We start from the raw sequence: 27360 nt of genomic DNA, 5'->3' as shown, positions 1-27360 counted from the left end.
TACTCATCTTTTAAGGATTTTGTTGGATTTTATGCAGTTTTGATGATTGACAAAGTAAAATAAAACATGTAAGTCAAGCTAATTCACAGATATAGTGTCTCAATGAGCTAAATTCCTAGCAAGATCACTAATGAATTAAGGCAAGTGTGCAATAATCAAGGAATGGATGATGGTTACTTCTGATAAACTCAAGGAAAAAACATATGATGAATAGAATAGTTGAAGTTCGACTACAACACTAAAGAGTCAAGGAGTTTTGTTTGAAGGAGTTTCACTTGAAGTAGAACTCTAACTAAAGAGAGTTCAAGTTGGGATGATGGTTTCTTTTGATACAACAACAACAACAACAACAACCCAGTAAAATTTCACAACGTGGGGTTTGAGGAGGGTAAAGTGTACGCATACCTTACTCCTATCAAGGTAGGATGACTGTTTCCGAGAGACCCTCGGCTTAATAAAAGCATAAAAAGAGGTCGGATAAGGCTAAGAAGTTCAAAGCGATATGAGAAAAAAATAACGAAAGTGACACAGATAAAATAGAGTAATCAAGGAACAGAAAGAAATAGATAATAACAGAAGTCAGAGCACAAGAAGTTATAGTGCGCTAATGCATCTACTAAAACAGAAGAATAACGAGATTATGTACTAGCCTTATACCCTAATATGGGTCCTCCACATCCTCCTAAGGTCATGTCCTTGGTAAGCTGTAACTGCGCCATGTTCTGTCTAATCACCTCTCCCTAATATTTCTTCGGCCTACCCCTACCTTTTCTGAAACTATCCATGGCCAACCTCTCACACCTCCGTACTACGCCATCTGTGTCTCTCCTTTTCACATGCCCAAACTATCTCAGTCGCATTTTCTGTATCTTGTCTTCCACCGAGGCCACTCCTACCTTGTTCTGAATAGCCTCATTTCTAATCCTGTCGCTCCTGATATGCCCACTCTGTTGGGTTATGACCCATGTTCCAGCCAAAGGCCCATGGCCTAATCCTATTTGTAAAAGGATTGGAATAATTTTTCTAATTTGGTTGCCAATTCTATTTGAAAAATGATTGAAATAATTCTCCTAATTTGGTTGCCAATTCTATTTGGAAAATGATTGGAATTATAATCCTATTTGAAGTTGATTTTGGCTTTAGGAAAAAGTACCACTCTATAAATAGGATGATTTGAGAGAATTATGAAGATTTCTCATTAGTAGTGTCTTTGACAGACATAGGCACATAAGAGAGGTTTTTGAGAGAGCTTTCAACAAGAGAGAAGAAAAAAGTGTTTTCCGCAACAGTTTTGCCTCTTCGATCAGCAACCTTCAAATTGCGTTTTACGATTCATTAACCATTGGATCGGGCTGAAATATTTATTGAGTGTTCCTAACATCTTAGTTTTTAATTTGAATGGTGAAGATCGGATTTGGAAGTCAGAAACATCCTGGTTTAGATCTCGAACAGTAGCTCTATTTTGAGTGGTTTTCTTTCTATTACTTTTGTTGGTGTAGCTATTGCTTTTCCTTGCTTGGCAATTGTTATGTAGTCATTTAGGAAAATATTTGTAACCCTCTTATTGTTATAGTGGAGCAATTTGGATTTTGAAGATCCCGTGGTTGTTACCTTCGATTTGAAGGATTTTTCCACGTTAAATTTGATATTATTTATTTTCTTTATTTTCGGGTTTGTGTCCTTCCGTCATAACAAGTGGTATCAGAGCTTTGGTTGTCTATCAAGAATTGTTTGATGGAGGGTAATATGAGCTAAATGGTGTATTTAAATGGAAGTAACTAAAACATATGGAAGAGCAAAATAAAAGATTTACTGTTCATGAAAAAGATGCATCTTTCCATTTTTGCTACTCATAAACCCGAGAATGTTACAGATGAAAATTGAAATTTTGAGCACCAACAAGTATGTGGATATATAAGGCAATGGGTTGAATATAATGTTCGCAACTATATTGTGAATGAGACACATGCTAGAACATTGTGGAAAAAGTTGGAGACGCTTTACACTTCAAAAACTGGCAATAACAAGTTATTTTTGCTAAAGCAATTGATGACCTTTAAATACAAGGAGGGCAGTCCTATTCTTGATCACTTAAATAATTTTCAAGGTGTTCTTGATCAGTTGTCAGGAATGAGTGTCAATTTTGATGATGAAATACAAAGGCTTTGGCTTCTTAATACTTTACCAGATTCTTGGAAAACTCTTCGAGTTTCTTTAACAAATTCTGCTCCTGGTGGTAAGGTTACTATGGAAGATGCAAAAAGTGGTGTGTTGAATGAAGAAGTCAGAAGAAGATCTCAAGGCACATCCTCACATTCAGACGTTCTTTTTACAGAAGATTGAGGGAGAAATTATTTGAGGTTGAGAAGATACACACTCATGAAAATCCTTCAGATATGCTTACTAAAGTGGTGATCGCAGAAAAATAAGAGTTTTGTACAACAGCGACAGGAATGAAGCATGTCAAGAGTTCCTCTGCTTTAAGCCCATTTGGCCCCTTGGCTGGAGGGAGAGTTTGTTGGGCTATGACCCATGTTCCATCCAAAGGCCCATGGCCTAATCCTATTTGTAAAAGGATTGGAATAATTTTTCTAATTTGGTTGCCAATTCTATTTGGAAAAGGATTGAAATAATTCTCCTAATTTGGTTGCCAATTCTATTTGGAAAATGATTGGAATTATAATCCTATTTGAAGTTGTTTTTTGGCTTTAGAAAAAAGTACCACTCTATAAATAGGATGATTTGAGAGAATTATGAAGATTGCTCATTAGTAGTGTCTTTGAGAGACATAGGCACATAAGAGAGGTTTTTGAGAGAGCTTTCAACAAGAGAGAAGAGAGAAGAAAAGAGTGTTTTCTACAACAATTTTGCCTCTCCGATCAGCAACCTTCAAATTGCGTTTTACAATCCATTAACTGTTGGATCGGGCTAAAATATTTATTAAGTGTTCCTAACATCTTAGTGTTTAATTTGAACGTTGAAGATCAGATTTGGAGGTCAGAAACATCCTAGTTAGATCCCGAACAGTAGCTCTGTTTTGAGTGTTTTTCTTCCTATTACTTTGGTTGGTGTAGCTATTGCTTCTCCTTGCTTGTCAATTGTTGTGTAGCCATTTAGGAGAATATTTGTAACCCTCTTATTGTTATAGTGGAGCAATTTGGATTTCAAAGATCCCGTGGTTGTTACCTTCGATTTGAAGGGTTTTTCCACGTTAAATTTGGTATTATTTATTTTCTCTATTTTTGAGTTTGCGTCCTTCCTTCATAACACACACATCCATCTCAACATTCTCATCTCGACAACTTTCATCTTTTGAACGTGAGAGATCTTAACTGAACAACACTCCACCCTATATAACATAGCTAGTCTAACCACCACTTTGTAGAACTTGCTCTTAAGTTGTGGTGGTACCTTCTTGTCACATAACACACCGGAAGCGTTGAAGTTTGACTACAACACTAAAAAACAAGAAGTTTGATTTGAAGAAGGAGTTTCACTTGAAGTAGAACTCTAAGTAAAGAGAGTTTGAGTTGATGATGAGTTTCAATTGAAGAATAACTCTCTGGAGAGTTGTATAAATAGGAGATTCATTCAACTGTGGAGGTCGTACATTTTTAAAGTAGTAAAAGGCAATTCTCAATTGAGCAAGATGTGTCGCTCAGAGATTGACTTCTAAAGTGCATCCTGATACAGTGATACATATTGAAGAACTAGGTGCTAGTTAAGGTGTCTGATCTGAGTTAGGTTCGTTGTTATGTATTAGGATTGTTTATCGATTTGTATCTTTGATTCTTTCTAGTTCCAGTGAGGTATAAATTGAAGTAGGATCATTGTCTTCAAGTTGGAGTAACTCGAAGACTTCGGAACATAAACCTAGGGGGGGTTTGTGTAGTTGTAGGAATTAGAGTTAATTTCTTAGGTTACATAGTTTGTAATCTTAAAATGTTACAAAGTTAAATCCAGTAAAGGTACAAATCATTGTTTTTTACATTCTTATGTGCCTTTTGTTTTCCACGTAAAATGAAGTGTTTTTTATTTACTGCACTTACCGTCTTTTAAGGAATAGTTAGGTGACTCGTTTCACTCGTAAGCAAATATAAAGTAAATCACTAGATCTTGTAGAATAATAAATTTCAAGCTTAAGTAATAGTGATTGTACTAGTGAAGTTATTCAACGAAATAGTGTTAGAGGGTTTGTTTTCTTTCTTGCAAATGTCGCATTTACATGAAATTTTTAGAAGCAATCAATTGTGACTTTGGCAACTTGTGAAGAGAAGTATATATGTAGGACCTGCATCTTCTGGTTGTCATGCAATTTGGATAAGGAGTTTGTTTGAAGAATTTTATAAACCATAAGAGGATACAATGAAGATTTATGTGATTAACTAATCTGCCATTGCATTAGCCAATTTCATGAAAGGAGCAAGTATATGTACACTAAGTATTGGAGGTTGCATATCTAAGGAGGTGTAACTTGATCAGTTCGTGGAATCTCAATACCAAGTTGCGTAAATATTCATCAAGTCGTTGAAGATTGATATTTTTTAGAAGCTAAGAATGACTTATAGTGATGAATCAAGTTTAAGGGGATGTTGAATAATTAAATTTTGTACATGCATATTATTTATTTTATGTTCATTAACTAGTAGATCAAATGTATTTATTTAAGAGATGCATGTATTGGTGTTTAGTCTTATTTAAGAGATGAGAAGACAAAAATTAAATTGATATGCACGTAACCTAGACAAGAAATATGAAGTAGTTCACCTAAAAATAATCATGTATTTCTACTCATGATTTTAAACATGCCACATAATGAAGGTACTATCCTTCCTCCACTCCTTTGGTGGTGAATATTATTAGTGTGTGGTTGCATGTACAATAAGCATCACAGAAATAATCAATACTAGAAGTACCTTCCTGTTCTATTCTTTCAATCAACCAAATTAAAGAAAGCAAGAAAGGATACCAGAAAAAGAATGAGTTCCATGTGATATAGGACTTTACAGTAGATGGAAAATAAATGTTTCCGTGTAATGGCACTAGAAAATAATGAATTTTGAACCTAACTCAATTATAAAAATTATTCTCCCGACCAATCCCAGGGCTAAATATTTGAGTACGTATAAGCAACATAACATATAGATGACTTTCATGATATCATATAAAAATTGTGGACGACCAGAAAAAGAGACTAATAATTGATTGCGTCAACCAATATGGGAGAATCTAGCAAACTGAAACTACATAAAATAGTACAAAGAGCCCATGTGACATTGCTGCATCTACTGGAAGATGTTATAAGCCATAATTACACACAGCCTAAAATTCTCATATCCTTATCCAAATCCTAATGTTGAGGGGATTAGATCTCCTTTTCCTAAATAAGGTGTACTAGATAACAGAAGGACTGAGGACAATTATATTCAAGTGCATACAGTTTTCTAGAGTTGATTTCATAGCTAAATAATTAAAATTTCATATCAATCTCATGTAGTTTCGAATTAGCAATGAATTATAACAAAATTTAATTAGTTGAAAGCTTTTTAGCAACGAATTAACTGGCGATTAGCCGATTACCTTTAAATTCCGTAGCTAATTTTATATTTTTTAGTAGAGATAAGGAAAAAACCTAAAGAGTGATTTTTCATAGGAAGATGCAATTATTTAGAGAGTGTGCTGGCGACAGCAAAGAACACACTGTGTTAGACTCAACAAGGATAGATAGAACAGTGAGCAAATATAAAATCAAATCTTTCGTACTTTGAAAAATCCGAAAGTACACAAATTAAAGGCTAAAGCCCATGCTTCCATACTTCATCAAACATATATCGGAATAATTAGAATTCTAAATCAGGATACTTATAGTATATTTTTATAATGTAAATCGTTTCGCATGAGGGATAAGGATAATAATCTTGCAATATTATTTTATCGATATTAATTAATTAATTTAGAGAATATTTATCACATTATTTGTACTATATAGTGATGAGATAATTAGTTATGTAATATATATTGCGTCATAACTAATCTCATGGGATAACTTTCCAATACCAAACAATCCCTTAGTGAAATACTTATCTTTTCTAAAACAAAATAAGTGTGACTAGCTTCAATTGTTTGTTCATTTCTTGAAAAAGAGATGTTAAAAATTAGAGATATATTCAATGAAATGTAAGATTGATTGGGTTTTAATAAGTAAAAGATTGGATCGATACTTCAATATATATATAAATAAGGATGTTGATATTTAAGTAGGTACCTGGAGCTTGAGAATTCATAGAGTTTTCCTTTGTGAGAGAAAATAATAATAGCAACTTGAGCATCACAAAGAACTGATAGCTCATAAGCTTTCTTCATCACTCCATTTCGCCGTTTCGAGAAGGTCACTTGCCGGCTTGTCGCATTCTCAATCCTCTTCATTTCCACCTTTCCTCGAACCATTTTAATTAATTTCCTGCACCTTGTTAAGTAGTGGAAGAAGAAAATTTATAAAAGAGGCCAAAACCCCTAAAAGATTTTATAAATCAAAAACTGAGCTGACCTTCAATAAGAATAAGAAGAAATGTTTGAAAAACCCTAGCTAGCGAGATCAACGAGATATCAATGTATTCAGTTGGAAAAGAATGGAATCTTACCCAATATAAAGTAAAAGAATCCCAGAAAAGGATATTAGCCGGAAAAAGGAATAAATACTAATAGACGAAAAAAGACATGGAAATGGTTGATGTATCCATCTCTTTATTTTCAGACCAGAGACTCCGATATTTCCTAATTCATCGTATTTCCCTCAATTAATTATTACCTTTGTCCCTTCTCTATCAACAAAACAAAACCACAAAAAAAGAAGAAGTAAGCATAACAAAGTCCTGTCCCAGCAAAACCTTATTTCTACCTTCTTTTGGTAATCCATCTCAACTAGAAAACTCACCCACAAATGGGAATGGGATTATACTTTTTTTTATACCACTCCATTTGAGTATGCCATAACTAAAACAACAACCGCTTCGAAATTTTATGTTATAAAGTATAATTTTTTCACTAATTTTTCATTGAATCAATTTACGGGGAAAATATATGGAGATTTTTACTAAAATAGTGATAAGCTTTTTATTTTTTTCATATGAAATAATTACTATTTTATTTTATTTTCACACAGACTCAATGAAATTATCAACGAAAACAAGCACCGAACATTTGTGAGTAGTGTACCATTTGATTGGATATGGAAACAAATCTTAGAGTACATTTGTATAGTTATGAATTATCTCATTTAGGACAAGGGAAAATTCTGAATCTATGTTGTTTATAAATACAAAAATGTGGCATTCTATTTTAACTAATCTAAAAGAAAATTGTTCACATGAATTAGGATAGAGAGAGTAGTGCACTATAAATTGTTGTTTAAACAGATATTCTAAACATAATTAACTTAAAAAACAAAAATGAAAGATTTTCTATTTTGAGTTTAAGTTCGAAACTCGGTGCAATTAAATCGGTTTAATATGTTCCTATTAACTCATCTATTTTTCCACGCTTAATGTTTAAAGTTATAGTTTGTTCAATCTAATATCAGATAGTATAAAATAATCAATGTAAGTGCATAACAGCATAATTTTTTTTTAAAAAATAAAAAATATAATCAAGTAAAAGAAATTCTAACAGCTTACAATTCTAAATTAGATGACTGCATATACCTCACTATGTTGTCAGAACAAGCTAGAATTTGTATTTTGAGTCTCATTAATACTTAACATCATTTTATGTTTTTTTTCATATTTAACTCACATCAAATTTATTGTACCGTCTTTAACCCTTTAAAAAGGAATCAAAACTACAAGTAACGTGTTAAAGGCGTAATTTAGTAATAACACAATAAAAACGAAAAGAGCGTTATGATTTTAGTGTAGCCAATTAAGACTCTGTATATGGTGGGGTTTAAAAGTAATTAAGTTGTAGGGTGGGGAATAACATCATCGTACCATGATTTGACGTATCAACGAACCAAAAGATGACAACTCATCATAATTATTTATTATGTAAAATGTTTGACCCTTTCGGCCAATAGGAATTAAGTCAGTCACGTGGTCCAACTTCGTTTGGCGTGTCTATTCACTTTGGTGCAAAGACAAGAGTACCTCTTTACTTGTGCATGGACGAAATTTGAATTGGGCTAAAATGAATTAAGGAAAAATTATTTTATTAGATATATTTTCATACTATATATATAAATACGTCTATCTTATAATTATGTATACCTTATCATTAATTTTTTTTTTAATCATATATTAAAAAAAATATGTTTAGATACATGTATTTTAACTATCACATATACTAAAATAGAGAGAGAGGCGAAAGAGATGGAAAAGGAGATCACCATGTTAAACTTGCCAACTTGGCCGGGTCAACCCGCTTTCGGTCTGGTAAGATCGGCCACTAAGGGACCGACACTGATTAGACCGGACTGGTAACTAGCCCACGAATTTTTTACCTTGGGCCCGAGCTAAGCTGGATGGAGCCTTGGACCTGTAAGATTGGCCTGGTAAGGGATCAATACATGGTCCCCGATCCGATATTCAAAAACAAATTAAATTGTTGTTGCGATCGTTGGGCCACTATAAAGTGGTCGTTGGCCCAACTCCCCACTTTCTGAAAAGTGCCCCAAAATTCCCATTTTTTCAAAAAATAAAACTATGCTTTACATTTATTTTCTATAAATACCTCCTACATTTCATTATTTTTTCCTCCAACAATCATCTAGTACTCTCTCAATTTCTCAATTTTCTCCTAAAGTGATACCAATCTTGTATTATTTTTTGCAATTAACAATATCAAGTGTTCAACATTTCATCAATTTTATGATTCTTTCTTTATTTACGGCATTTTGGTATATTCATTCCTTCTCTTGCTTTTATTTAATATATTAATTCTTGAATATTTAATTATATTATTTGTGTGTTTATAATTTTTACTATTTTAATTTGCATAATGGATAGATTTTTAAAAATATAGGTCAAAGTGTTAAAAAATTGTGTCCCACAAATAATAGTGGTTGTAAAAAAAAGTTCTAGTAGATGTAGTACAAGTAAATTTTATTCTCGTATGCCTGAAGTACCACCTAGTGAAATTGAAGAAATAGGTGTAGGTGCACATGATATGAATAAATATGAACTTCAAGAAACTTACAATATAGAAGAACAAAATGAAGTAAAAGTAAAACACAATAATGATGATGATACGTCAACTAGTCCTGCTAGTGTTGTTGGTAATATTCAATCTCGAACTTCTAATATTTTTCTGTGACCTATAAAAGAAAGAAAAAAACTAGTTTAGTTTGACATTATTTTAATCGAACAAAAGGAACAACTTTAGTTGAATGTAGTGTTTGCCAAACAAAATTTGAGCATAAGGCCGAAGTTAATAAAGGTGGTACGAGTCAATTGACTAGACTAGATAAAGAACATACTGGTTGGAGAGAACGAATACAACAATCTGAGGGTGTTACTGGACCAACCCAAAGTAGATTTAACCCCCAAATCAAAAAATTAGTTGCGACATATAATAAAATGAAGAATCGTGAAGAGTTAGCGAAAATGATAGGTTTGAGTTGTCTACCTTTTTCATTTGCTTCTTTTGATGCTTTTATTCACTATTTACAATCAATTTATAATCTCATGTTTATAGGTATTCCTAAACGTACTTGTAGATCAGATATTTTTAAACATCATGGACAATACACATAATTTTTACGTTTGTTATTAACAAATCTTTCATGTAGAGTTTCTCTTACTTCTAATCTTGATCGTGCTATAAATAAAAATAATTATTTAACTATTACTTGTCACCGGATAGATAGTGATTTTGTCATGTAAAAACCTATTTTAGCATTTTAGTATGATAAAGACCATAGGTATATTGCACACTTTATTTTTGAATCTATATCAATGGTTGCCAAATATTATGGTCTTGAACACAAAATTTTATGTATTTATTTTGATAATGTATCTAACAAAATCACTACTATTAATTTTTTAAAAACTGAGTTTTCCCCCTTTAGTTGATATTTTTCATATTAGATGTATTTATCATATATATAAATTGTAAAAGATGGTCTTTATATTTTTGAGCCCATAATTGAAAAAGTTAGGCATGTTTTTGATTTTATTCAAGAAAATAATAGAAATGCTATACTAAGAGAATTTAAAAAAAATATGAGAAAAATAATCTTAGAATAAGATTAATGCCCGAAGAAATAAAGATTATGTGGAATTCTACTTATGATTTTTTAAAGACTTGTAATATTTATAGAGTGTCTTTAACTACTATTTTTAACTAATATGCATATAAATTTTCCGAAGTCATGTTGCAAGAATTATATTGGGGTAAAACTAATGATATTATTATTTTTTAGAAAAAGTTTATGCCGTTATTGTTGAATTTTTTGGTGCTTATTATCCTACTATTTGTAATCTTTTAGCTCATATAATCGACCTTTCTTTATTGCTTATGGAATATAAATTTAAAGTAGAATTCAAAGAAGTTGTTACTGAAATGATTGAAATTTTTTATTTTTTTTTCTATTCCTTCTATTTATTTGATTGGTGTTATGTTAAATCCGTGTATGAAATTTTCTACTATGGTTGAATTTGTTCGCATTAGATATAGCTCTTTAAAAATTAAAAATGAAGAAAAACCTACTATATTTAAGACAATGAGTGATACAAACGATCATATTCAAACATCATATAATCATTATGTCAATTTACTTGATAATGATATCTATACTCATATTGTTCCTCTATCTCGTCCTTCTGACGAGCCATCATCTTCTAAAATGCAAGTACAAGGTATGCCTGTCCATTGTGTTACTAATTTATCTGTTTGTAATAGAATACAAACTACATCACAAAGGAGCATAATCAAGACGAGCTTTATTATTTGAGATAGGTCCCAAAACCCTATCAAAATAATGTTAGCATACTGAAATGGTGGAAGAACAATCAAAAATAATATCCAATACTTTCAACCCTGGCTAGGAATATGCTAAATGTTCCAATGTCAACTGTTGCATCAAAGAGCGAATTTAGTCAAGTAAGGTAAAAGATCGGAGATAATCGACGCTCTTTAGAAAGCAATGCCATGAATGTTTAGTTTGTCTAAGAGATTAGACTAGTTCAGAATGAAGAAATAAAGGAAAATAACAAGATACGAAAGAAGAAGAAAAACTTGAAGAAATAATGTCAAGTAGAGATCCTTTGGCACAAGCAAATCCAAATTACGGATTAGTAGATTTTGAAAATTATAAACCAATTTCTATTATTGTCGATACAGAAGACTTGGGAAAGATGATTCAAACTATGCGGAATGACCACGAATACCCCTGTACTTAATTCCGTTTGTCAGTTGAACCCTTCTACTTAGCAGTTTGCCAACTGAACCCTTAAACCCATTAGAAAACAACATGTCAAACTCTTTTCCCATCCGATCGTTATGCGTATAATACACTCGACTACACGTAGCATTTCACACCATTTTAATGACACATAAGAAATTATATTTAAAAAATTAAAATATCAAATATGCCACTTTTGCAATTTCTGAAAAAATTCAAGTAGCCATCATTATTCACAAATTGAACACCAAATTCATGCCAAGTAGGTTAAATTCTTCCCATTTTACTTAAAAATTCAACTTCAAATTTACCAACACAAACCCAATGAGCATCAATCACATTTTAAAATTAATTTCACAAATCCACAAGACCCATTTATTATTCTTTAAGCCTTTTCAAATTCATCCATGGAGTTTAAAATTTTTCAATACCCATCATCACCCTTCATGTTAATCCATACACACACCTCTTCTTTGAAACTAACCAACACAAATAATGGTGCCAATATTTTTAAAATCTAGAAAACTAAAAATTAGAGAGGTAAGGGAGTGGCCAACGAAGGGGCTATGGGATGGAATGATGATTTGTAGCAAAAAAGTTGAGGAAAAAGAATAAGATGAGGTGGAGAATGGGGGTTATGGGTGAATTCGAAGAAGAAAAGGGTTGAAGGTGAGAATTTTGGGGATTGGGGTGCGGAGGAGGTTTGGTTAGAGAAGAAGAAAGTTGGCATGGGGGGGGGGGGGGGTGGTTGAAGAAGATAGTTTTTTTTTTGTTTTTTTAAAAATTAATTGTTATTTTAAAAAATAATTTTAATGTAAAATTATGTATGTATTCTTTTTTAAACGCATGCTTTCACGCGTTTATCCAACGCAACACCACATAAGTTGGTCAATGGTTAGAGGGGTTTAAAATATTGTGTTCTAATAGGTTTAAGAGTTCAGTTGGCAAACTACTAAGTAGGAGGGCTCAATTGACAAATGAGGCCAAGTACAGGAGTCTGCGAGGTCATTCCGCCTTCAAAATATGTAGATTTACAATTTTTATTGCATTTTTTAATTTTTCTTATTTAAGTTTATGAAATTAGAGATAACTAATTGTAATTTTATATATTTTGAATTTTATTAATATATTAATAAAGTCAAATATCATCGAGTCCTTACATTTCTTAATGTCTTTTTCATACATTTTTTATATATTTAATTAAATAACTTTAGTTACTTTACATAATCATATATTTGTCACAACTCTATTCCTCAGGTCATGATGACACCTACTATAACCTCCCAGTAGGTAAGCTAATCCGTAACCCAAAATAGCTAGTAATATGTTTAAGGGTAGAAACTAAACAAAAATAGGTCATTCTAACATAAACAAGTGTAACAACCTATCCCCTTCATTATGGATAGGCCAAGGGGAAATGAATTTGGGCCAGAAAACTTTGGGTAGTAACTTCGGAAATTTGAGCTTAGGCCAGACTTGGATGAATTCCAAGTCAGAAGAGGTCTAGGGTGACCTAGTGATAGGTGGGGGATCAAATCAGCAATTTAATTAAATTAGCTAGTAGCCAAGACGATACAGAGCATTTATGGCTTCATGGAATTGCATTTGGGTGAGTAAAACTCTCAGAGTTTAATTTGGCATGAAGGTATGATTTAAGATGCCATGGGATGAGTATGAGTTGTGAAATGGGAGTTTAGGGCTCAAGTTCCGAGATCTCTATTTCCGTGCAACCCACCCGAGCAGGATGATTCTACTATGGCGGGACAGTCGCGACTTTTTACGTAGTAAAAGCCCCATACATAGTTTTTTTGCATATAAACTATTCTTAAGACGTTAGAAGGTGACCCAGGGCACTTTTAATCACTTTTCCACAAATTCTCACTGGCATTTTTTATCACATTTCCACGGATTCTCACTCAAAAGGTAATATTTCTACTCCCAACTCATAATTCGGATTCTAGAACCCATGAACTATGGTGGATGATCATTTGGGGAGGGTTTTGGCCTGAGGGTAATGGTGAAAATTAGCCCTAGGTGGGGTTAGGATCATGGGTTGGTCTAGGAGGGGAATTATATTGTAATTTGAGTAAAGTGTACTATTATGTTGATCCTTTGTGTGTATTTACTATTTTTAGACCAAGAACAAGCGACACAAATCCAGAAATAGAAAGCTCTTGCATCTTAGAGTTGTTGAAGCTCGAATTTCAGGTAGGTGATGGTTTTGTTTCCAACATGTGTTTCATGCACTTGTTAAATTGTTTTATTGTATGTATGTGTGTATATGAATATGGAATCATGCTATTAATTATGTGAAATGATCACTTACTGTCCTAACTTGTGAATAACCTGTTATTGATGATATGATATTGACTAATGATTGTAATTATGTCTGCTTTGTATGTTTGGATCGAGTCAGTTGTAATATGTTTTGTAGTTTTTGGGGGGAAGCTCTGTCTAGGTCGAGCTTCTCCTTTATCTCCTCAAAGGCGACATTTCTTTTTGATTTGAGCTTGCGAGCAACCCATTGCTGCGCTTGCCGTTGCAAGCTTTTATGACACATAATTGGATCGCATGTCATGTTACGACACATATTTGGATTGTGTGTCACGTTCTGACACAAAACTTGGATCCAGTGTCACGTTTCGATAAAAATTAGTGTTTGAAGGTCCCATAAGAGGACCCTTATTTCAAATTTCATGATATTGGGATTGATGAACTGTGATCTTTTTGAGTACTGTTTGAGATGGAAATAGTTAAGTTATTTTGTATATATATTCTTATTATGTGGGGTTTAAGTGTCCATGACTTGCTTTTTGGCTAGCTGCGTGATTCTACCAGTACACTGTTGATTTTATGTACTGATACTACACTTGCTCTGTCTTTGTCGAGGACATGACATATTTATCCAACTGTGGAGAGACGTCACTTAGAAGAGTGATAGTGTTGAGTTCAAGGGTGATCTATTTCTTTCAGGCTGTCGTGGACTCTCTTTTATTCATAGTCCTTCTTTCGGGACATAAACTTCAAACACTATTGTTATGTTTGTTTTGGGGTTGTGTCCCCTTTCCTAGACTTGTTAACTATTTAGAGTTTTGGTACGATTGAATTTCAGTTCCTAGGATGATTTTTTGCATATTTGGGTTGATAACTAGACAATTCTGAGTTTATGAGAACTTAGCCTAGGTTTTGTTGAGTAAACCTGCTTCTGCATTTTAAAAATATTTTATATCTTGAGATTGTTGTTAGTTAGGCTGTAGTAATGGTTCTCCCACTAGAGGTTTAGTATGGGTGTGAGTCATGACGGGTTTGGGGTCATGACAAAGTTGGTATTAGATACCTAGGTTCATTAATCTCGTCCTACCAAAATGAGTCTAATAGAGTCTTTCAGAACGGTACGGAGACGTTTGTACTTTTTTCTTCAAGAGGCTATAGGAGTATAGGGAAAGTTTCTCTATCTTCTTTCCCTCGTGCTATAACTTGATTCTAATTTGTATACGGTGATCCAAATTGGTATCTAAATTCTTTCACTCTCTTGTATGCAGATGGTTAACACTCGCTACAATGTTGTTCGGCCCATAGCTCCAGTTGAGATAAAGGAAGAGCCAGTCATATGAGGGCTCGGCCGAGGTAGAGACAGGAGAGGGAGGTGCAACAGAAGGTGAGGGAGAGTAGCATCCGCCAAGGTTGAGGCTCCATTTGAAGAAATACCAATAGGTGAGCCCCCTCCCGCTCCTCAAAATAAGTTAAAGGAGAACCTAGAGGTTGAGGAAGAAGGAGTTGCTGAATAGGAGAAAGACACTTAAGACGGGTCTAATAGACTCCCCCCTATGGACCCCATCCTAGTGCAGTAGATCATGGCTTTCTTAAGTGGGTTAGCAGGCATTGAAGCCATCTCACCATGCCTGTGGCACTAGCCCCTGTTGCTCATCCATTTACTTTCGCATCCCCCTTGGTAGATGAGGTGGTAGGTACTGATGTCTTCTTTAGACCCCTCATGGGTCCAGTCATGATTGGCACAGAACATGACATGCTCAACAACTTTTTGAAAGTTAAGCCCCCTGTCTTCTATGACTTTTAAAATAAGGATGCCTACGAGTTTATTCTTGATTTATATTAGAGATTGCAAAAGCTGGGCATAGTACATCAACATAAGGTAGAATTTGTGACTTTCTAGCTGCAGAGCGAGGCCAAGCAATGGTGGCGGGTTTATATGGAGTGTCACTCGCCAATGTTTCCCCACTTACTTGGGTCCAGTTTAATTCCTTGTTCCTGGAGAAATATGTACCACACATCTTGAGGGATTGCAAAAAAGGATGAGTTTATCGCTTTGAAATAGGGTGGTATGCCCGTGGATGCTTATGAGGCAAGATTTCATGTGCTGTCTAGGTATGCTACTCAACTGGTTACTATAGAGGAAGAGAGGATTCGGTGGTTTATGAAGGGGTTGAACCCCGAATTTCAGGTGTTATCAGTTTATATGAATTTGTCAGGCCGAAGTTTCAATGAAGTCACTGACTTTGTGAAGAAGGTAGAGGGTGGGAGGAGATATGGGCAGGCCAAGGCTTTGGCTAAGAATTCTAAGAGCACAGGTAATTTTTAGGGATCATATTCTAGAGGGTCAACCAAGCCGGTAATTGTAACCCGACTATTTCATTCAGCTCTGCCCACTTTTACTAGTAGTTTTTCAGGTACTCCATAGCAGCATCCAGCCCATGTGGGTCAATAAGCATCTTTTCTAGGTAGCAAGTCATCCTTTGAGCGTGTTTATTTCAATTATGGAGAGAGGGGGTATATAATAAGAGAACGTCCTCACCCCCATGGGACAGTTTCAGTACCATAGCAGGCTAGAGCAGTAGTGCCCATGCGTGGGGGAGAAAATAGTAGAGGACGTCCATAGGGTGGGCGAGGAGGAAACCTGAGAGGTCGTAGGGGCCTAGGTAATGGTAGTGTAGTTCGAGGAGTAGCATGTAGGGAGGTGACCCATCAAGATGATCAAGCTCAGTTTTATGCATTTTTGGGCAAGACCGAGGTAGAGTTGTCTGACATAGTTGTCACATGTACTATTCTTATTTGTGACTAGATGACTACGATTTTTTTTGATTTGGGGTCTACTTATTCTTATGTTTTCGTGAAATATGCCTTGGGTTTTGATACACTGTTTGATATACTTGATGCCCCCATCCATATTTCTACCCGTGTTAGAGAGTCAATTATAGTCACCTATATTTATCGTGCTTGTTCTGTGATGTTTATGAGGTTTCAGACTTTGGCTGACTTAGTGATTTTAGACATGACTGATTTCGATGTAATCTTAGACATGACTTGGCTATCCCTCTATTTTGTTTTACTTGATTGTAATACAAAAATTGTGGCTCAGGAGATTCCGAGAAGGAAAAAGGTTATAGTGGAAAGGGATGTACAAGCCTAAGTCAGCTAAGGTCATATTCTTTCTCTAGGCTAGAAAGATAGTAGAGCAAGGTTGTTTGTCCTATCTGGTCCATATTTGAAATATTAATTTAGAGTCTTCTTCTACTGAGTTTATTCCGGTAGTGTTCGAGTTTCCAAAAGTATTTCCTACAGATTTGCCTGGTATGCCTCCTAACAGAGACATAGATTTCTACATTGACTTAGAGCCGGACACCCACACAAACTCAATTCCTCCTTGCTGTACTAACAAAATTAAGAGAACTTAAGGCTTAAATCTAAGAACTCCTTGATTAGGGATTCATTCATCCCAATGCTTCTCTGTGGGGTGCTCTGGTGTTATTTGTTAAGAAAAAAGATGGTAGCATGAGAACGTGCATTGAATACCAACACCTGAATAAGGTCACCATATGAAATAAGTATCCCTTGCCATGTATTGATGAAATCTTTGATCAGTTTCAAGGTGCATCAATATTTTCAAAGATTGATCTTAGGTTTGGGTATCATCAATTGAAGATTTGGCTTAAGGATGTGCCCAAAACAGCTTTTAGAACCAAGTACGGACACTATGAATTTTCGGTGATATTTTTGGACTGACTAATGCACCTGCAACCTTTATGAGTTTGATGAATAGGGTTTTCGAACCATTCATAGATTCATTCATTATTGTGTTTATAGATGATATCTTGGTGTATTCGAAGAGTGAACAGGAACATGGACCATCTTCGTATTGTTCTAGGAAAGTAGAAGCTATATGTAAAACTCTCTAAGTGTAAATTTTGGTTCCCTTCATATACCTTTTTGGGCCATGTTGTTTCAAAGAAAGGGGTAATGGTAGATCCACAAAAGATTGAAGCAGTTAAGAACTAGACTCGACTTAGTTTAGTGAATGAGGTTAGGAGTTTTGTGGGACTGGCCAGTTATTATCGCCGGTTCATGAAGAAATTTTCTTCTATTTCTACTTATTTGACAAGACTCACTAAAAAGGAAGTGTCATTCGAGTGGATGGACAAATGCGAATAAAGCTTCCAAATCGTCTGACCACATCACCTATTGACTTTATTGTTTATTATTACACTTCACATTCAGGTTTGGGTGTAGTGTTGATGTAGGATAAGAACATTGTAGCCTATACTTCATAGCAATTGAAAGTGCATGAGAGGAAATACCCAACTCATGACTTAGAGTTGGCATTGGTAGTATTTTCCTTGAAAATCTAGAGGCATTATCTTTATAGCATCAAGTGTGAGGTGTTTACCGACCACTGTAGTTTGTAACACATATTCATCGAGAAAGACTTGAATTTGAGATGAAAGAGGTGGATAGAGTTGCTCATAAACTAGATGTCACTATCCAGTATCATCAGGGTAAGGCTAATATGGTAGCACACGTATTAAGATGGAAACCGGTTAGCATATGCAATCTAGCCTGTTTGGGAGCCTGCAAGTGGCCCCTGGCTAGAGAGATTTGAGCCTTGGAGGCCAGGTTCATGAGAGTAGGCATCTCAAAGAAGGGTGGGGTGATGGAAAATGTTGATCTAAGACACACTTTTATAGAAGAAATTAAGGCCAAACAGTTTGAAGATGTAAGCTTGAATGAGATGAGAGAAAACGTTTTGATGGGCAAAGCCCAAGATTCAGTCTTTGAAGTAGGTGGGGTGCTCAACTTTAGGGGAAATATTTGTGTTCCCCAGGTAGATGGTATAATTTAGAAAGTTCTATCGGAGTCTCATGGTTCGTGGTACTCTATTTACCTTAGAGTAACCAAGATGTATCAAGACTACGTCTATATTGGGGGCCGGGTATGAAAATGGACATAACTAAGTATGTAGCTAAGTGTCTGGATTGCCAACATGTGAAATATGAACACCAAAGACCTATAGGTACACTTCAAAGAATGTTCATTCCTGAATGGAAGTAGGAGAGAATAGCCATGGACTTCGTGGTGGGACTTCCCAAGACCTTGGGGAAGTATGATTCCATTTGGGTGGTGGTTGACAGGTTAACAAAGTCAACACACTTCATTCCTGTAAGAGTAGAATACAATGCACAATAGTTGGCAAATATCTATGTGAAAGAGATAGTAAGGCTGCATGGAGTGCCCCTTTCTATCATTTCAGATCATGGAACGCAATTCACCTCTAAATTTTGGGGAAAGTTGTATGAAGATCTGGGCACTCAAATCACTTTTAGCATGGCTTTCCATCCACAGAAAAATAGACAATCAGAGAGCACTATCCAATTGCTGGATGATATGTTGAGGGCATATGTGATCAACTTTGACAAATATTAGGACAAGGTCTTGCCCTTGTGTGAGTTCTACTACAACAATAGCTACCATCCTAGCATTGAGATGGCACCTTTCGAAGCTCTTGTGGAAGGGGATGTCGTTCTCCCATGGGATGGTTTGAAGCTGGAGAGGTGGATCCATTTGGGGTAGACTTAGTGAGGGATGCTCTAGATAAGGTAAGAAGGATACAAGCTCAGATTCTAGAAGCTTAGAGTCGTCAAAAAGAGTATGTTTACCATAAAGTGAGGGATATGACATTCCAGGCAGGTGAGCAAGTTCTCCTAAAAGTATCACCCATTAAGGGCGTAATGAGTTCTTGTAAAAAAGGCAAAGTCAGTCTTCGTTATATTGGTCCCTTTGAGATTCTTGACTATGTAGGGCTAGTGGCCACCTAGATTTTTTGGAGTACATCCGGTGTTCTATGTGTTGATGATGAAAAGTACCATGGAAATGGGGATTAGATCATCAAATGTGACTCTGTTTTATTAGACAAGTATCTTCACTATGAGGAAGAGTAGTTGTAGTCTTTGATTGCGATGCCCGAAAGTTGAGGACTAAGAAGATAAACATGGTAAAGATGAAATAGAGGGGAATTATACTGTAATTCAAGTAAAGTAGACCATTATGTTGATCCTTTGTGTTTATTTATTATTTTTAGACCAAGGACAAGTGGAACGAATCCAAAAAGGGAAAGCTCTTGCATCTTAGAGTTGTTGAAGCTCGAATTTGAGGTAGGTGATGATTTGGTTTCCCATATGTATTTTATGTACTTGTTAAATTGCTTCATTGTATGTATGTATGTATATGAATAGGGAAATATACTATAAAATATGTAAAATGATCACTTACTAGCCTAACTTGTGAATATCCTGTTAGTGATGATATGATATTGATTATTGATTGTAATTGTGCCTTCTTTGTATGTTTGGATTGAGTGTTATGTTTTGACATATAATTTGATTAGGTTTCATATTTCGATACACATTTTGATCGGATGTCACGTTCCGACACAAAACTTGGATCGGGTGTCATGTTTCAACATAAATTAAGTTTTTACAGGTTCCATCAGAGGACCCTTATGTAAAATTTCATGATATTGACATTGATGAACTGTGATATTGTTGAGTATTATTTTAGATGTAAATGGTTATCCTTATATATGTGTTTATTATGTGGGGTTTACGTTTCCATGACTCGCTTACTGGCTAGCCGCGTGATTCTACAGCACATTGTTGATTTTGTGTACTGATACTATACTTACTCTATCTTTGTTTAGTACAGGGCATATTCAGCTGGCTGCAGAGAGACCTCGTTTAGAGGAGTGATAGTTTTCAAGTTCAAGGATGAGCTATTTGTTTCAGGCTATGGTGGACTCTCTTTTATTCATAGTCCTTCTTTTGGGACTAAAACTTCAGACACTGTTGTTATGCTTCTTTCGGGGCTGCATCCCCTTTTCTAGACTTGTTAGTTGTTTAGAGTTTTGGTATGATTGAGTTTCAGTTCCTAGGATGATTTTTTGCATATTTGGGTTGATAACTAGACAATTTTGAGTTTGTGGGAACTCAACCTATGTTTTGTTGATTAAACCTGCTTCCGCATCTTTAAAATTGTTTATATCTTACGATTATTGTTAGTCGGGATGTATTAATGTTTTTCCCACCGGAGGGTTAGTGTGGGTTTCAGGAATGGGAGGTTTGAAGTCATGAAAAAATTAGTATCAGAGCCCTAGGTTCGTTGATCTCGTTGTACCAAAACAAGTTTAGTAGAGTCTTGCAGAACCCAATAAGTCTTCTTCAATATTTCCTTTCAAATAGATTTTCTGACTTCCAAGGTGTTACAATATCTCCCCCTTGAGTATATTTGTCCTCGAATGGGACTCAAGCTAGCATCAATAGAGTAGGGAAAGAGATTTAAAAACCCAACATAAATGAAAAACACATAACAATGTATAAAATGAAGGAGTAATCAAACCCAAGTTCAAAACTTGACTTTTAAAATCGATTGCATGATCATGCATGCATATGGAAATGTCAAAATAATTGAAATGCATGAATCCAAAAGAGTAAACATGAGGGATTGTAAACATGAGGGACTAATACTTTAAGATGAAAATAAATTAAGGGAAAGAGATAAGGATAAAGGGACATCATATTGGTTTTGGCATCCCAAGTAGCACCCTTAACTAATTGATTCCTCTGAAGAACTTTAATGGAAGCTACTTCTTTATTCCTCAACTTTCGAACTGGACGATCAAGAATCTCAACCAGAACTTCTTCATAAAATAGACTTTCTGTTACACCAACACTCTCCAATGGTATAATCAAAGTAGGATTACCAATATATTACTTCAACAATGAAACATGGAATATCGGATGCACCGATGCCTATTTTGAAGGCAAATACAACTTTTAAGCCACCTTATCGAAATGACTTAAAATATGATATGGGCCTACGTAATGGGGAATAAGATTTTATTTCTTACAAAAACACATTTCACCTTTCATAGGTGAGATTTTTATGTAAACCCAACTATTAACTTCAAATTCAAGCTCCCTTCTTCTCACATCCATATAGGATTTCTGTCGACTTTGGGTAGTCCTCAACCTCTCTCTAATGAGTCTAACTTTTTCCATATCTTCACACACTAACTCAAGCTCTATCAAAGCGACCTCACCAACTTTGAGTCATCCAATATGAGACCTACATTTCCTACCATAAAGTGTATCGAACATAGCCATTTGAATACACGAATGATATCTATTATTGTAAGTGAACTCAATCAATGGTAGATGATTATCACAATTTCCTTTGAAGTCAATCACACAAGCTCTGAACATATCTTGCAAAGTTTGAATAGTTCCCTCAGCTTGACTAAAAGTTGTACTAAGCTTAACTTGAGTACCAAGACCCTTATAGAACGATCTCCAAAACTAAGAAGTAAACTGAGTAACTCCGTCCTAAATGATAAAAAATGGAAACCATGCAACTTAACCATCTCTCAAATGTAGAGCTTAACATAATTTTTGGCTGAATACAAAATCTTAATAGGAAGAAAATGCATCGGATTGGTCATTCAATTTATAACAACCCAAATCGAATCATATTGCCTATAAGTACGAGTATATCCTTAATGAAGTCCATATTTAAATCCTCCCACTTTGAAATAGGAATCTCAATGTCTTTAGCCAAATCTCCCATTTTTTATGCTAAACCTTCACTTGTTGACAATTCAAACACTTAGCCATAAAGTCCTAATATCTTTCTTCATGTCATTCTACCAATAGACTTTCCGCAAATTAGATACATCTAAGTAGATCCAGATGAATAGAATATCCTGAACTATGAGCTTCTGATAAAATTTATTGCCTCAAACCATCTATATTTGGAACACACAAATGACTTTGGTAAAGAAGCACACCATCTTTCTTTGGAAGAAAGACTCAATGGCGTTTTGTAAAAATGATTTCTTCAACTCAACCAATGTTGGATCATTATCTTGCTTTACATTCACATTCGACAAAAGAGACAATTTTAAACTATTTTAAACAATAAGAACACCATCCATCGAGTCAACCAAAAAACCTCCAAAATGAGCTAGTCTATGCTAATCATGAACCAAATCCTTTTTCTCATCCTTGATATGGGAAAGAATACTAATGAAAAATCTACTAAGAGTATCGACAACCACATTTGCCTTTCTTGGATGATACAACACACTCATGTCATAATCTTTCAACAACTCAAGCCATCTTATTTGTCGAAGATTCAAATCCTTTTATTTAAACATATATTGTGAACTATTATGATCAATGAATACATCCACATGAACACCATAAAGATTGTGTCTCTATACTTCAAAGCAAACACCATTACCTCTAACTCCAAATCATGAGTCAGTTAGTTCTTTTCGTGTACTTAAAGTTTTCTAGAAGCATAGGCTATCACCTTTCTATTATGCATCAACACACAACCAAGACCAATCCTCAAGGCATCATAATACACAAGAAAATCATTGGATCCTTCAGGTAAAGTCAAAACTAGGGATGAAGTGAGTTGTTCTTTCTTTTCTTGGTAACTCTTCTCACATGCTCCAGACCATTTCAATTTAACCTTCTTTTTAGTCGAAGTAAGCAAAGGCGAACCAATAGAGGAAAATCCTTCGACAAACAGTCTATAATAATTGGCTAAACCCAAGAAACTCCGAATATCTGAGGGTGAAAGGGGTCTAGGCCAGTTCTTAACCACCTTAGTCTTCCTAGGATTAACCCTTATACCATTACCAGAAATAATATGGCCAAGGAATACCACCGACCTTATCCAAAATTCACACTTTCTAAAGTTAGCAAATAACTAATGATCTTTGTGAACTTGCAAAATAATCCTTAAATGATCGGCATTCTCATTGTCGGTTTGAGAATAATTCAAAATATCATCAATAAACACAATGACGAATATATCCACATATTGCTTGAACATCCTGTTCATCAAATCCATAAAATTTATAGGAGCATTCGTTTGTCCAAAATACATAGCCAAAAATTCATAGTGACCACACTGAGTTATGAAAGACATCTATAAAATGGTACATTCTCTCTCTTTAAGTTGATAATAACTCGATCATAGATTAAACTTTAAAACATAGATGGAACTTTGAAGTTCATCGAACAAGTCATCAATCCTTGGGATGGGACACTTATTCTTGATTGTGACCTTGTTCAACTGTTGATAATCATTGCACATTAGAGAGAACCATCCTTGTTTTGAAAAAGAGATCTAGAGCACCCCATTGAGAGATACTCTGTCTAATGAAATCCTTATCCAAGAGATCCTTTAACTGATCTTTCTACTCTTTAAGTTCGGTCGGGCCTATTCTATGCGGAGCAATAGATATGGGCTTGGTATATGGAAGAAGGTCATTTCTGAAGTCTATTTCCCCTTTGAGAGAAATGCTAGGAAGATCATCGGAAAACACTTTCGGAAACTCATTTACAATAGAAACTTACTCAAGAGTAGGGGTTTCAAAATTTGTATCCTTAATCCATACTAGATGATAGATGCAATCCTTAGAAATTATCTTTTGAGCTTCAAGGCACGAGATAAATAGACCGTTAAATACAGAATTACTACCCTTCCATTTTATGACCAGTTTATTTGGAATCTGAAACTTAACTACTCTGGTTATACTATCAATAGAGGCATAACAAGAATTAAGCCTATCCATACTAAGAATTATATTAGATTCGATCGTATCAAGCTTTACAAGATCAAGTGAGGTGATTTTCTAAAAACTGATACCAAGCAATTTCTATAGACCTGCTTAGCTAAAATTGAATCACTGACAAATGTATAGACTGAGAAAGTTTCTAACAAGATTTTGGGACTGACATCAAATTTCATAATAACATATGGAGTCACAAAAGAAAGATTCACTCTAGGATCAAACAAAGCATAAATATCAAAATGAAAGACTTGTAACATACCAGTAACCATAAGGTGAATGGTCCTAATCCTTTCAAGTTTGAATAGCATAAAACTTGTTCTAAAGTTTACCACCACTAGAATGAGATAAAGTATCTTCCTGAGTCAGGCAAGCCAAAGAAGTAGTCTGAATATGATGACTATCTCTACCCTTGATAGCAAGCAAATGGAAATCTCTCACCTTGTGACCCATCTTGCCACAACCATAACATGCATCCGAACAAGCCAAGCAATCTCCTTGATGATTCTTCATACACTTCCTACATATTGGGACAATCTGATAACTCAAAGCTCCTTTTTGAGGCCTAGGGTTAGACACTGTATCTTTGTTAAATTTATGAGTCGGAGCACTAGATGTATTCTAACTAGAGAAAATTTTTTGGAATTGTGAGCGACCACCATTATCATATCTCAAATATGAAAAGTCACCACTATCGGTCCTTGCCCTCTTTGATTCTCTAGCCTTATACTTATGTTTTTTCTTCTCAATTTTCTCGGCATGAGTCATCAACCTCAAGATATACATTTCCTTGATAAACATTGTGGTTCTACATTTCTTAAAAACCATATCTGAACTACCAAAAACATACTTGCTCATACGAGTACTAGAGTCGGCTACCATTGCCAGAGCATACTTAGACAATTGTGTGAAATTTGAGGCATACTCCCTTACACTAATGCTATCTTTTTTCAAATTTATAAACTCTTGCACCTTAGCCCCCCACAATCAAGGGGAAAGAATCAGTCAAACAAAGCACCCTTGAACTAGTCCTAATCCAACAGACCCGCATCCATAGCCCTCTCTTTCTTCCATTGGTTGAACCAAACATGAAACACTCCCTCCAATTGATAAGTAGCCAAATCCACCTTTTTCACAGGAGTCACACCTATGATATCAATGATTTTTTTGATACTCTTAAAAAATAATTTTGGATCATCATCCACCTTTGAACCATTGAATTTTGAAGGATTCATTCTTGTGAAGTCGCGAACTCTTGTCACCGTCATACTCATATTTGGATTCATGGGAGGTACCACCTCATGATTGGATGGTGCCTCCATGGCTTGGACAAGTCCTTAAAATTTGACCCTCTACTCAGTATGAGAGACTTGCTCTGCCTAAGAATCAAATAAATCTTGAGGTGATTTTTGCTCATCTCGATTCACGTTCCTTCACAATGAAGCTCTTTTTAGAGGCATAGTTCTGAAATACATAGAGCAAGAGTTAGAAGGAAATTTTTATAGAGTTCAAATCTATTGCATGATTTAGGAGTGATGAAAGAAGTAAAGTTTCTTAAATACCTCGTAGCCTCTAATTCATAAATGTGGCGTGCTTCACACTCATGAAAAGGACTCTATTCATTGCGGATTATCACATACCCTAGGACACTTGAACCTGATGCTTAGATACCAAGTTTGTCATAATCCAATTTACACCCTAGACGTGACATAGTGAATAAGATTCCAAAAGACCCTAGACAAGACTTTTAGCATAAGCATGACTTAAGATAACAAAAGGATCAAGGTAAACTTAAAATGTGTAAGATAAGTCTCAAAATAGAAATCTCAATATACAAGAATCTAACCAAAACATCTGATAAAATAGAAAATATACTAGACTGAAATAGCATCTATTATCGTAGATGGGCCATAGGACAAGCCGTAGCTCACAAAAATATACTGAAACTGAAATAAGTCTAAAAAGAAAGAAGTATGTGTCAATGCTATAGAATGTACTGAGTATGGAGAATGTGAAAAGCATGACATTAAGCGTGATAATGCAATGACCAAGCTAAAATATGATAAAATTCATTAAAACAACATTAGAAGCATAAAACATAGTCAATGTAATATTCATAAGAAAATCAAGTCAAAATATAATAGAGTGAGAGACATCGTAACCGACATAAACCATATGAACTATAATATAGAGTCTGGCATCATACCTCCCACACTGAAAAGCGATTGTCATACTTTCCAAGGTAAGGACAATTAACATGAGCTATCATGGATTCACTAGCTAGAGTCAGTTAAGACTAATTCATACTGGGTTACATAGTTATGGGACAAGGGAATTACTAATAAAGACCCCACCTCTACTAGCGGAAGAGACTCCATCCCAATATCTGCTTGGTGCTAGATAATACTCTCAAAAAGAATAAATCATAATCATAGCATAGTCCTTAAAAATGGTAATAAGATTGTAAGACCACATTCATCATAAATAATTAAAAATTATAAGAATAGATCCTTTAACAAATCATGATATCATAGCATGTTTATAAAGATACTTATTTAAGCATAAAATAAAATTATGATAAGCTTGTTCATAGAAAAATCATGGAAATCATTCATGATAAGCACACTTTAATTTTGAAACAACCTTTGTCTTTATAAAAATAATAATTGATACTTCATCAATAAACAACCTTAAATCGTATTTTCATAAATTCATGATGCATGCATAATTTTCTCAAACATAGTTTATAATCATAAGAAGGCATAATGCATGGGTTCATGAGAAATTCATCAAAAATATATAATTAATGCCAATTCATGCGTAAAATATCTTTGAGATTGAATAAAAATATAAACCCAATGAAAAATCATCAAAACCTAAGGTTTAGGAAGAATTCATAAAAAGAAACTGAGGATTCATTGGGACTCCATGGATGAAGTTCCCACATACCCCACTGAAATCTAGCCTTGAACCTTAAGAGGAGACTTGAATCCTTGAAACCCTAGTTTGGAGAAGAAGATGAACTTGGGAAAGA

The 27360-nt window shown here is 34.8% G+C and overlaps 1 protein-coding gene across 9 annotated transcripts in view; it reads right to left on the bottom strand.

Moving 5' to 3' along the window:
• The window catches only part of LOC129898542 (MADS-box protein AGL42-like), a 34203-nt gene extending 26418 nt beyond the window's left edge, over window positions 1–7785 (bottom strand). For 2 of the 9 annotated variants that reach the window (XM_055973115.1, XM_055973124.1), the window contains exons 1-2: window positions 7674–7785; window positions 6266–6466 (exon numbers count right to left, since the gene is read on the bottom strand). In XM_055973115.1, coding sequence (XP_055829090.1) covers window positions 6266–6466; window positions 7674–7747 — 275 coding nt within the window. In that variant the 5' untranslated portion in view covers window positions 7748–7785. The other 7 variants (XM_055973117.1, XM_055973118.1, XM_055973123.1 and 4 more) reach the window with 7 other exon arrangements.
• Between the last annotated feature and the right edge of the window lie 19575 nt (window positions 7786–27360).

The sequence above is a fragment of the Solanum dulcamara genome, chromosome 8 (assembly GCF_947179165.1).
Source record: "Solanum dulcamara chromosome 8, daSolDulc1.2, whole genome shotgun sequence".
Taxonomy (NCBI): Eukaryota; Viridiplantae; Streptophyta; class Magnoliopsida; order Solanales; family Solanaceae; genus Solanum; species Solanum dulcamara.
Note: the sequence above shows the minus strand (reverse complement) of the source record. Positions and strands in the feature narration are given on the sequence as shown.